The 13,284-nt window shown below is 40.2% G+C and overlaps 1 protein-coding gene across 4 annotated transcripts in view; it reads right to left on the bottom strand.

The window, feature by feature from the left end:
• Positions 1 to 1,880: 1,880 nt before the first annotated feature.
• Lgi1 (leucine rich glioma inactivated 1) overlaps positions 1,881 to 13,284 on the bottom strand; it is a 39,980-nt gene continuing 28,576 nt past the window's right edge. For 3 of the 4 annotated variants that reach the window (XM_035443082.1, XM_035443083.1, XM_027407432.2), the window contains 4 exons: positions 10,529 to 10,600; positions 7,194 to 7,363; positions 6,746 to 6,910; positions 1,881 to 2,716 (listed from right to left, as the gene is read on the bottom strand). In XM_035443082.1, coding sequence (XP_035298973.1) covers positions 1,881 to 2,716; positions 6,746 to 6,910; positions 7,194 to 7,363; positions 10,529 to 10,600 — 1,243 coding nt within the window. The remainder of the gene's footprint in view (positions 2,717 to 6,745; positions 6,911 to 7,193; positions 7,364 to 10,528; positions 10,601 to 13,284) is intronic. The other variant, XM_035443084.1, reaches the window with a different exon arrangement.

The following is a 13,284-nucleotide window of genomic DNA, read 5'->3' on the forward strand; positions in this document are numbered from 1 at the left end:
TGGGTTAAATACCTTGCCTGTTGCAAAGCTTATGCATGGCAGACCTGGAGTTTTACCCAGACTGTCCAGAGCAGTCCTCCTCCAGCAACATATGATGCCGTTTATCAGAGCAGAGGAAAAGGTGTTCCAAGGCCAGTTCTCCTAGGTGCAGGATCAGGAGTAGTTAAGCTTTCTTCTCTCCTCTAACCCTGATGCCAGACCTAATATCTTTTCTGTACGGATAATAAAATCTGGTCCTTATGAACAACGATCCAGGGTGTCGCTTCTTTGAAGACTGCGTCCTTATTATGGGGACCCCTGACTCCTGAGTCTACCACACTTATACTGGGACTGGGGGACTGCTGTCTGCCCATCTCCTTCCTGTGGGGGAACATAAGCAAACTCAAAAGTCCTCCATAAAGGCAGCGCACACAACCAATTTGTGCCAGCCATGTCTTCTCCCACACAACCTCCTTTTGAAATTGTGTCTTCCCGGATGTCAAGCCAAGAGCATAGATTCCCCAAAGTGACACTTACTATTCCTATGGCACTCCAAATCTAGGCTGTTCAGATGGTTCTCCACACTCATTGCTTAATCTATAGATCTTTTTGTAATTTTAGCTCACTTCCATTCTTTTTCTAAGACTACAGAGAGCAAGCATCACACCCTACTCCTACGTTAGTTCCCCACAACCATACTGCATTCTCAACAAGAGCTCAGAAAGTATTAGGTGGGCCAGAGGGGCTGGTGGAGGGGATTGTAAGAGAAGAAGCCACATGTGTTTTCAAAAGCTCTTTTGTTTGGTGCCAGGGATTGAACCCAGGGCTTGACACATGCCACACAAGTATTTTTCTATGAAACTATATCCCCAGCCTTTGAAAACCATTTTTTGAGTGCCTACTATGTACATAACAGGCAGTGTGCAAGGTCCTAATGACTCAAGTGATCTGGAAGCAGGAATCTAGAAAATCAGACATGAGCCTTGTAGGCACTGTGTGGCAGGTCAGTTACAGCAAATCCAGTGTCTAGAAGCATAAGAGTTCTTCATCAGAGAGAGAGGCCTCCAGAGCCAGCATGTGGGAGGCAATTGCTGTACATAAAGTTACAATCTACCAGCTGTCAGGCGGCTCTAGAGTTAGATATTTAGCAAGTCCTGGATCAGGGGTTATTCAATTCTAAATCTTAAATTTCTTCTATAAAATGGCTGAGTGGTATTTTTAGCTGAGTCTATCCGATGAGACAGGATGGCCTTCCTCCTCATTATAGATTAGTCTTAACGTAATAGGTAAACTCTCTCCCTCTCATTTAAATGTGTTGCCCTTTTATCTCAAAGTGTCCCTAACAGTCACGACTCTGAGTGTTCAAAATCCACTAATAGAACCCAGATAAACATGTTTATAAATTATGGGAAATCATTTTTTAAAACTTTACTCAATAGTCATACCATAAATCCTTGATCCAAATATAATCCTATTATATAAAACTATTTCCTCAACATACAATCAACAAGAATCAAACAGCTCTTGTAAATAATTACCTTTGGGATATGAAAGAAAATGTAAACATTTTATTTGGCAGTTGTTTCTGAACACGTGAATAAATAAATGGAAAAGTACATATGAATATTTCTTTTTTGGAGTAACAGATACCATTAAATGCTTATGTACACGTCTTCACTGCAAAGAACAGTTATATAATGAAACTTTGTCTTATAAAAGGTAACTTCCCACACCACTGGATTGGACAGTTAAGGATGGTGATACTGGTAGTATTGGCTTCAACAGTCTCGATGTTGAAAGGCATTCATCTGCAAGTGTGATAAGAAGAGTCATCATGCATTGAGTTCATCCAGGTCACATACTGTAGAAAGTTTCCGATGGCAGCCATGGAATTTGGTGTCTCATGCGCTTAAGTCAACTATGACATGTTTGTAAATCTGTGTGTTCCCCTTAAAACTGGAAGCAAAAAGGAAATTGCGCTTATTAATGGACACATGTGTGAATGATCTGGGTGCTTGAACATTTAATTCCTGAAATTTCACAAATTTGGCTTTCTCTGCATCCCAGTTATACACTTGAGTGAAGGAGTAATCACTTCCGAGAATTGCATATTGGTAATTATTTATCTGAAGGGGCTGGAACACCATGGATCCCCGTGATGGCATCCTCTGAATGTCTTGGAAGGAGGAGCCACCCCACTTCATGACTTTGGAGTCACCAATGAATCTGGTCAAGCAAATGTACACATCACCTTTTACAGAGAAGTGTTTCACAGCATACACGTCCTCCATGTTGGGAATGTCAGTTTGGTTAGTGAACAGTTGTGTTGCTTTGCTCCACTGGTAAATCACAGGGCGCTGGGAACTACTGGACAGGATTAAGTGAGGTGTTCTGAGGGTCAGTGGTGTTCTGGCTATTTCTAGGTATTCCACATCAGTATCCCTGTACCAGGCGTGTAAGGATTGGTGGGAGTAGAATCCATTTCCATTCCACTTGTAAATGGTAGTAAACCCAGCTTTGGAACTGTCAGCAACCACAAAGTACCAGTTGTTTTCAATCTTGAATGTTTCGATGTCATTGGGTTTTCGGATTTTGAGAACTTCAATATCCTGGATTTTTATGAATTTGTTTGCAAAGCCATCTCGCTTATAGATATGAGAGCCACCAAACAGCTGGGCCACAATGACGTAGAGCTGAGTGTCAATGACGATCGGCTTGCACACCACAGTGGACGTGCCTGAGGAAAGACAAGGGAGTTATTAGCTGTCTGGCCATCCTCTTTGGAACATGAAAACACACAGGCTGGGGCTAGACAACTTCCACAGAAATTTTAGTCTGAAGGAGACACTCCCTTGGTCTATCAGGCAGGACCAATCCCCAAGGCCAAATGTCCTCAGGTTCTGAGCCTTTACCTTATGGGCCTTGTTATAAACAACGAATCTGCCATATCACCTCCAACCTGCTCTAGACCTTTAGGGCATAGAAATACAACCCAAGCTCATTCTTCTCATTCCTTGCATCAAGTATTGTTTTCCCCTGGCATACCTGATTTAATTTCCCTAATTGTAATTAAAATGACCATTTCTGAACATTTACTATATGCTTTGCCAAATCATTCAGATACTCCAACAACCTTGACATAAGTGTGATCTTCCCTTTTCTTATCTTTGTTTTTGTGTGTTTGTTCTTTTGCAACAGAGTTTTGCTATTTTGTGTCCAGGCTGGCCTCAAACTCAAACTCACATATCTCCTACTTCTGCCTCCCAAATGCTAAGACTAAAAGTGTACACCACCATGCTTGTTCATCTTTCTTTTTCTAGATGAGCAAACTCTTCTAGACTCAGAGGGGCTAAATTCTGATTCCAAAAGACAGAGCTGAGATTCAAACATGGATCTATCTGAGTCTTTGGGCTAAGTATTTATGTAGACAAGGTCTCACTATGTAGCCCTAGTTGGTCCGGAAGTATTTACTCCATAGAACAGGTTGAGGAACCCTTGTGAAAAGTCAAAGAGGAGCAGGTGGGCACTGCCGTGGCTTGACCCTCCTTAAAGTTCTTCATTGGAAACCTCAGATGAAAATAAAGGTCTGTCAGTGGCCTATGCTGGTGTCTGTTAAGCAACTTCTGTAAATACAGTCTTATGTCCTAGAAAGAGTTCAGACTCGGAGACCCAAACACCTACAGAGTAAATCTACCCCAGACTTTTCTAACTGTAGCTCTAGGGGATTGAGGGAAAGAGTCCCTCTAAAAATTGAGGCATGCACACTCGTGTGTGCGTGCGTGAGTGCATGTGCTGCCATCTTGCTTTTGGAAGTAGTGTCTCTCTCTGGGACCTGGAGTGCCCTAATTAAGATAAGTTGACTGGCCCATAGCCACAGGGATCCTTCTGTCTCTGCCTCCTCAATGCTGGGATTACTAGTGCATACCACCACGCCCAGGGGTTTTTTTGTTTTGTTTTGTTTTGTTGTTGTTTGTTGTTTGGTTGGTTTGGTTTGGTTTGGTTTAGTTTGTTTTTTTTATGGCTTCTGGTGATCAGGTTCAGTTTCTCATACTCACATAACAAACATACTACCAACTAAGCTATCACCTCTGCCCTTACTTGAAACTCCTTTCATAACTAAACTGATGGTGATAACTAAACCGATGGTGTAACCTACAGAGGATAACTTAACTTCTCAGAGATCAGTCTTCTCTTCTGCACAATAAGGTTTAGAGTGTGTTAGGGATGGCCATCAGAATTCATCTTAGGTGCCCATGCAGACTGACTGAGTGATTGTGACTGCTTGATGAGCTTGTGTTGAGAAGGATTCTGAGGCTACATATGTATTCTGCAAGAAATAACACCACAGGTAGGCCTTGATGTCTGTCCGTGATGAGAGACTAGCAATCATAATGATGTGTTATTTATGATCTGTATGACTTGAATGTGTGCAAATCTCCAAATCCATGTGGAAATGTAATCCCGGGTGCAACAGTCTGAAGAGCTGAGGCCTCTAGGAGGTGATTAAATCACAGCAATGGAGCCCTCATAAAAAGCCTTGAGTCATTTTAATGTTTTTGTCCTTCCTTTTGCTCTGTGCATCCATAGAAAAGGGACTGTCTTTTAAGTAGAAAGCAAGTTTTTACAAGACATTGAATCTGTTGAGCTTGCCAGCTCCCAAATCTGCAAGAAATACATTTCTGTTGTTTATAAATTACTCAGCCTAAGGAATTTCATTACAGTAGCAGAAACAAACTAAACTGTCACCTAAAACAAAACCATGAGCAAGTGATTCATTCCTTTCAAGTTCTAGTCTACAGTGTCATTCAGAGCAAGCCGAACACAGTGACTTGTGTATGCAATCCTAACACTTGGGCTGAGCAGGAGGATTGTTGGTTCAAAGCTAGCCTTGATGACACAGCAAGATCCTGAAACAAACAGTGGCTGGTGAAGTGTGCATTCATCAGAAGGCCTCAGGTTAGATAGCAAAGAGCTCAGCTGCTCCACATTGGAAAACCCAGGAAGAACGAGAATCACGACCTTTCTTGGAGAAAAGGGGGTTCTAGAAGGATATCAGTTTGAACAGATCATTTCACCTCAGTATCAAGCAAGGACTATTTAGACATTTGATGATGGATGGGCTTGATGGCCACTGGCAAAATTTAACTAATAATTATGACTCTTTGTACCTTGTCTAGTGGTACACCTTCTGCCCTGCTTTGCTGGAGATAGTGCCTCACTATATATCCCAAGCTAGCCTTAAATTCATAAACCCTTTGCTTCAGCCTCCTGAGTACCAGGATTACAATAGTCTGATATACCCTGTCTGGCTAATGATGGCAAGAGTGTACCATCCTGCCAGTTAATGGTCAAGATGTTAGAAAAGAACAGTTTTCAAAACTATTTTGATTGGTATCTTACAATTTTAAAAACTGTTGAAGTGGGAACAAAAGTTAAGAGAATCTCTCAAGCAACAGTTTTCATGGATAAAAATGGATTCTATAAACAAATTAAGAAACACATTGACAATAGGTTTCAACACTGCAGGATTTCTCATAATCTCTAATATATTTATTATGAACCTTCAAGAGACAGATATGGCTTATAGATTTATTGGACCACAAAACCCTTTTTGTTTCAAGGAATGCATTAACATTTTATTAAAAATGTGCAGCAGAGTTTGAGAGTTGATCTAAAATAGCTTTCTTATTTAATGCACTTACTTTGAATTCAAGCAGATTTAATTATGATAACCATGTTTTTGTGCCATGTATATTCATTCGTGTGTTTGTGCTGATAACAGTTTGGGCCATACAAACTTTTCTTAGAGCTAGAAACAGGAAACTTCTCATTTCCACTTTTTCTTTATAAGAAAAGGTTCTCCCCCTACCCAACCCTGTGTGTGTGTGTGTGTGTGTGTGTGTGTGGTGTTTGTGCATATATGTATTGGGAGTGCACTTACCCATGTGTGCATGTGTGGAGGTCAGAGGTCAATGTATGGTGTATTCCTCAATTGCTTCTCCACTGTTTTGAGACAGGGTCTCTTACTGAATCTGAAGCTCACTGATTTGGCCAGACTGCCTAGCTAGTGAGCCCTCAGCTCTCTAGCGCTGAAGTTATAGACAGATGCCTGCCACTATGTCAGGCTTTTTGCAAGTATGCTAGGGATCTGAACTCAGTTCTCCAGGCCTGTGCAGCCAGCACAGCACCCAGAGAGCCTTCTCCCCAGCCATGCACCCTTCTGTTTGTGGGGTTTTGTTTGTTTATGTGTTTTGGGACAAGGTTTTACTATGTAGCTGGGCTGAGTCTGATCCCCTTGCCTCAGCTTCCAAGTGCTGGGATCCCAGATGAGCACCACCAAGCCCAATTTATTTTACCCTCTATTTTCAAGTTAGGAACAATGAGATTACAGTGAAGGTGATAGACTTGTCCCGCTAAATAGTGTCAGAACCTAGGTTAGAGCTCATCATTGTGATTCATTGCTTTTACTCTGAAGAAAAAGAATCCCCTTTTAGAGTACATTTAGTATGCTCAGTACTGTGCTGAGTTTCTTAAATACATGATCACATTTCCTTACTAACTGCCCTGTGATTCAGATACTGTTCTTATTTAAGTAAAGGAATTAAGGATTAGCTACAATTTAGCAGGCAATCTCAAGTCACTTAGTAAAAAGTTGGGATTAATGCCACTAAGACCAGTCAAAGCATTTCTTATAAACTCTTCCATTTCTATTGCCCTTGTTCAAAGCAGCTTAATGTTCTACTCAATATAGTTAGGCTCTTCATACCTGTAATGTTGTCGTAATTCCGGAAGGTCTTCTCTACATGGTCCCATTCCAGGAAAATACATTTTCCAGTAAAAGGCTGAGCAATGACCACATATTCATCATTCATATAAGAAAAAGTATCTATGGACAGTGACTGGTAAGGTAGATCTTGGGATTTTGCGAATTCTGTAGAAATAGGAGAGGAAGATGGATAAATGTGAGCTAATACTAATGTCTAGCTCCTTGGCTAGCTCCCAAACACTCACAAGAAATATATTTATTTCAGAGAATTAGTCAAATGGCAGTTTTACTGTTTTTAAAGCATGTGAAGTTTTAAAGGTTCCTAATGCTTCACACATTATGTTTCTCAGATGGTTCTTCACATATTAAAAATCAATTTTTATACTTGCAAAAAACGTAGCCTTTTTAAAAATAATTTTCTGCTGTAAAATGGATTTCAATACATTACCTGTAATGATACAATCAAAATCCTTGGGGGAGAGGCTATTGATTTTGCGTTTCTTGTATTCCGGGGGGCCTTCACAGTAGATGTCTTCCACAGTTGCATTGGTGTGGCCCAGCCATTCCACCAGCCACTTCAGTTTACAGTCACAATTGAATGAGTTCCCTCTCAGATCCCTGAAACAGAAACCTCTGCTGCATTTGCAGTGCATGGGTTCTGTCATGACCCAAGCATGACTTTAACTTCAGCATTAACCTGTACATGCTCTGCCATCTATGTTGAACTTGACTGACAGTCCATTCAGTTTGGGTTCAGAGAGTGATCCCAGAGCACCCTTAAAGGCTACCCCAGAAACTCATAACCTGTTCTTGTTTGGATTCAATGGTGTCTTAGACTAGAAGAGTGGACTCAGTGGTAATAATATATGAGTCATATGTGTAAGCTGCATTTTTTTTCTATAAGGATCCTAAAGAAACCTAAAGAGAAATAATTTTTCATTTCCTCCGACACATTAAAATTTTCATCATCTGGGTGTGTAATCAATATAAACACTACAGACATAGCAAGTTTATTAATCAATACTCTATTTTCTCCTTTTTTGGTATTATCCTTGAAGACGTATATATAGTTTATCCTTATATCTCAGTTTGGATGCTAAGTTCTCATCAGAAATACATGATCTGTATTTAGAGTTCATAAAGTTTATACTTCAAAAATAGATTCACATATATATTGAAGGGACCAGCTTCCCTTTCGGCAGCCATAACAGCCGAACACATGCTTGCCATAACCTTGCCTTGGTCACTTAGAGGTCAGATGCCTGCCTTGTGACAAGGAACCAATCAGAAGTTAGTTAGTCACTAGAAAGTCAGATGCCTGCCTCGTGACAAGGAACCAATCAGAAGTTAGCTGGTGGCACTATGCTTTACGACCCTGGGTGTGCTTTACGGAAAGCGCACAGTAATGACTCACAAAGCATAGCAATCACCCTGGGAGGGCCTATGAGCCATAACAACCAGTTGGCCAATCAACACAGGGCAAGCCCTCCAAGCCTGGAGGCACACCAATAGTGAGCCTGTGCGTACCCCTAGACACTCCCCTTACGCTGCCCTATAAGATCTCTTGGGAGGCCCTAGGAGCTGTCTTTTTCGAGCCATCCGCCATGGCAGATGGATGAAAGACCCGAGCTAACATGGGGTTAGCTCGTTAAATTACAATAAAGCCTCATGCAGTTTGCAGCAAGCTCTCGAATCCGCCTGGTGATAGGGGTGACCGAAGTCATGGCCTGGGACCCCGGATACCTGAGTTTTCCGGGGGTCTAACAATATGTTGTTCCGAATGTGATTATTTTCTAATATACTAAAATGAGAAAAAATTCAATTTAAATCTTAAAAAAAAATTAATGGTCCTGAATGTATCTGCTCATGCTTAGCTTATTAAAAGGTCAGGCTCAATTGCTAGGACCAAAATAAATAAATAAACAAGTAAATGTAAAATTTAAAATTTGGTGCCTCATTTGTACTAGCAGCACACTCTAGGGTCCAGCAGCTACGTTATTGGGTCTAGAAGATAGTGTAGTGATTACTGTATAATATTTAATTAAATCCAGTGAGTCACTGGCTTTTCATCTTCATAGATATAGTTAACCTTGACCCAATTCTGTGGTCTACAAATTCCTCTTTAATAAGAAATGACTTTGCCATAGCAGAGTTAATGCAGACATAATACCTACAACAGCCCTTGCCTGTAATAAACTATATGGCAGAGTTGAAACGAGTTTAAATTTCCATACATGGCCCCGACTCACCAAGCTCTCTTTATTTACTCTGCAAAGGTCTTCCATTTCTTTTCTGATCACACAGAATTTATAAGATATGTGCTGCCCATTCTTCACACACAGCACATAAATAATTTTAAATACGTGAATATTTAAATATTTGGTAAAGTGTATGTTCATTAAAAAAAAAGCAATAACAAATCCACTAAAAGACAAGTTATCGTGAATCCTTGTATTTTCTAAAATAATCCTTGATTTGGGATAATCCTCATTCTGGGATTCCCTAGGAAAGTGAGCCAGATTTTAAGTGTTACACTGACACAGCATGAGATAGAGGCCCCAGGATGAAGTACACCCCAAGTGTAGTTCATCATTTAACTTTCAAAACATTCCTAGAAGTGACCTTATCCCAAGAGTGCCAGCCCTTCTGGGTTACTGTAAATCAGAGCAGATAAGAGATCTGTGAGGTTCTCATGGAAGGCTCTTGATTCAGACACTTGCTTGGAAATAAGTTTTCAGTAATTGGAAAAGTAGGCGTGATAGAAGAGTTGGGGACAACTGCAAAGAACAAAGAGGATTTTATTAGCTTCTTGATTTGAAGTTAAATTCTAGGCTTAGGAGGAAATTCTTTAACTCAGGTTTTTTTGTTGTTATTAGAGAAAGCTGTTTTGGAGCTATCAATATAAATATTCTCTCTGTGTTATTACATTTAGTTTCTCTATTTGTTCCATCAAAATCTGAGAAATTAATTTAAGTTTCATGATATATTTATATTTAATTTTCTTTCTATATATTCAATAGCAAAGTAAGTGATAGTAAAAAAAGTCCACATACATCTTTTCATTTGTTCCTTTATTCTACTTTATGACATTTAAATGCCCTGCTAATGTTCTGGAAGAGATTTAAGGAGACTAAATTGCTTTGGGGAGGTTTGAGCATATAGAAGTTGCTGTGCTTACCACAAAAATATACAAATTCCTTGCGAAGATCTTTCACTCCGAAGCTTAAAAGTCAAAGTTTGAAAGCTCTTTTGTTTGAAAAGGGGTCAAAAATAATTAAGTTCATTCCCTTCCTGGGGCTTAAGCCAAATTCCTGGGGATTAAGCCTAGAGTTGTTGTTCAGGCTAATGAGAGAAAAGGCAAACTCTCCTCCCTTCCCCCACTTCCTGCTCCGTTTCTGTTGCCTGACCAACCCATGGGTGTAACCTTTCATCTTATTTTGTCAGTTTCCCAGACTCCTTTATGTTTTTTCTTTGTAGCCCTACTTCCTGGACTTCATGAGAAAAAAAGAGATCTTGAAATTTTTGTGGAGCTCTCTCCTTTCCAGGTTGCCCCATTGACCCTTATGGACAGGCACACACTTTGTCAAAGTAATGCGGTACTGTGTATTCAGAATTTCCCATGCTAAATTATAAAAGAATCCAAACATTTAATCTATGTAGATTCAAGAGTGAAGTCAATCAAAACATTCCAATTTTAAAGCCAATTAAAAATACTAATTATCAATATCAGGTCTCACTAATCATTTCACATTAGTTATTCAGTGATCCCTTAGGTCCTCTTACACATTTGTTAAAGAATCCAGGCCTTTGAAAATATCTTTTGGGAGTGTCTGCAGATTGTTGTTTGCGAGACTCCTGGAAAGAAAAAAAAAAGTGATACAAGGATGTAGTGAAAAATTAAATAAACACTATTTATGATAAAGCTAATTTATAAGTTCTTATTAAAAATCATTTTCAGTCTATTAAATTATATGGAGTACTTTTGTTTTCCCAAGATACTACTCAAATTTCTGTTGTTGGATTTTCAATTTCTGACCTCTTTGTTTCAACATCCACTTAGCATTGAGATAACGCTTAGTAAGTCTTGATACTGACTTGAGGCAACAGCAATACTAAACCAACAGCAGAATGATGCTTGGGAATCCCTCTTTGAATTCATAACCCAAAGCTCATACTCTCACAGGTCCAGCCTAGAGGATGCTTCCCAAGTGATGGCCTATGGTGGAACCACCACACTAGTGGTAATTTTCACCCCCCCCCAAATGCCCTCCCGCTTTTGGCTGGGACTTTGACTTCCTCCCCTACCTCCCCTTACTTCAGAGAGCAGCTAAACTTGCAATGCTTTTGTCTTCTCGTCCTTTCTTCTTTCTGAAGGACATTCCCTTGTTTCTGGCCTTTGCTTTTTCAGTTCAATCTTTCCATCTTGTCAAAAAGCTTTCTCATTAATGTCCCTTCATCCATCCTCTTTAATTATTCCCATCTTCTGATTCTTACCCTGTTATCACAGAATTATTTTCTTTCTCTCCTAGTTTCTAGTTCACATAAATGAGTTTGATAATGGTTAACAAGCCGGAAATAGTTCTGATGCTAACAAGGTAAGAGAAATGTATACACATTACAGAAAAATGGACACGATACCAGGTACTGACACTTTTGGGTTTTCCCAGAACATTTTATATATTTTTCACAATAACATTTAAAACTAGAGCAGAAGAACTTCTTGTTGTTCTAAAAAGATCTTTGAAAATTCTCTCAGCATCCTTTTAAACATTCATCAGGGTCATCTCTGTCTTTTACCCCCTCCATCTAAACATGAGCTTCTCCACATTCAAGCATTCACGGGTTTTAGAGCTTAAAGTTAATTATGCTGTTTTGTTTGTTTTAGAAATTACTACTAGCTGTCAAAACTGCTTTCAATGAACCATGGAATGCAAGAATGGAAAAAGAGTCAGAAAGTTCAATACTCCTTGACAATGGGTTTGGTAATGAAGGGAGTGGTTTTGCAGTCAGTCTGAGCTGGGTAGAAACCATCCACCGTGTTGTGCAGCTGGATGACTTGGGTTCTGCATCTTTAGCAATCATGCTACACAGGTGCAGAACACCTGCTCCGGGCAGTGTTAGGGGTTTGGTCCCCAGCCTCTGTTCTGCTATTGGGAAATGGTAGACATTTAAAGAAGTGGGGTCCAGTTGGAGGCCACTTGGGATGTGTCCTTGAAAGGTGATTGTGACTCTGGTCCCTTCCAATGCTGGTTAGGCTTTGGCAACTTGATACAGAGTCATCAGAGAGGAGGGAACCTCACTGGGAAAATGCTTCTATCAGACTGGCCAGTAGGCAGGCCTGTGGGACATTTTCTTGATGGATGATTGCTTTGGAAGTGTCCAGCTCACTGTGACCAGTGCCATCCCTGAGCAGGTGGTCCTGGAGTATGTAAAAAAAGCAGGCTGAGAAAGCCATGGAAGAATAAGCTAATAAGCAGCTTCTCCTTTTTCAAGTTCCTGCCTCTGCTTCCTTCAGAGGACTGTGACTGGGATATGCAAGCCAAGTAAACCCTATCCTCCCCAAGTTCCTTTTGGTGGTGGTGTTTATCACAGAAATAGAAAAGTAACTAATATGCTTCTTTTTTCTCTCTGTTTTGTGGATATTATGACTTTAATTCCTCCATACAGTCCCACCATGATGTCCTACCATAGCCATAAACCAATCACAAACCTGAAATCTCTAAAAGTGGAAGCAATGTGGAAACCCCTAACACCTCTCCTCTTACAAGCTGATTATGACAGGTGCTTGTGACAGTAGCAAAACAAAACAAAACAAAACAAAGCAAAATACCAAAAAAACCAAAATACCCTGACTACTAAAATATAACTCAACTTTGTAATTTTCATTTTAAAATGAAAAATAACTATCTCATCTCAGAGATTGTTAGAAAAAGAAAGTGAAAATAAAGAAAGAAAATGAGATAGCCTAGGATAATATTTGCTATTGGGATTGCTCTAAAGAAAAAAAAAAAAACAGAGCTAGGCTGGAGAGGCAAAGGATAAATTCTCCGGTAGGCACATTGTCCAGGAAGCAATATTCAGAAAATGAACTACATGAAGTACATGAATGAACTGTCATGGCTGCCCACATATAGCAGGATAATGGATGATGTGAAGAGTTAGTCACAGAAGTGGAAGGCACCTCATGTCTGGGTTTGATGAATAGTAAGACTGAGAAAGCCGCCTGGCCTGAGAAACCGACCAAGAGGATATATCTTGTCTCTGTCTTATAAGACAGAGACAAGAAGAAGGCGTTCCTGAGCCCTCAACCCTGGCCTCGATTTCAGACAGCTTCTCTGGGTCCCTGGGAAGCTCTGGTGCCATTAGGTCACATTTAGATGAACAGAACACAGACAGAGAGGAGTGAGAGAGAGAGCAACAAGGAAGGAAAGCCGGTAGAGCCTGGGAATAACTACAGAAGTCTGAATGGGTCCTGAAAGAGCATGCTTCTAGTGCAGGCTGGGTGGCAGGTATAGAAAAATACACCACAGGCACAGGAG

Source organism: Cricetulus griseus, chromosome 3 (genome assembly GCF_003668045.3).
Source record: "Cricetulus griseus strain 17A/GY chromosome 3, alternate assembly CriGri-PICRH-1.0, whole genome shotgun sequence".
In the NCBI taxonomy this organism is placed as follows: domain Eukaryota; kingdom Metazoa; phylum Chordata; class Mammalia; order Rodentia; family Cricetidae; genus Cricetulus; species Cricetulus griseus.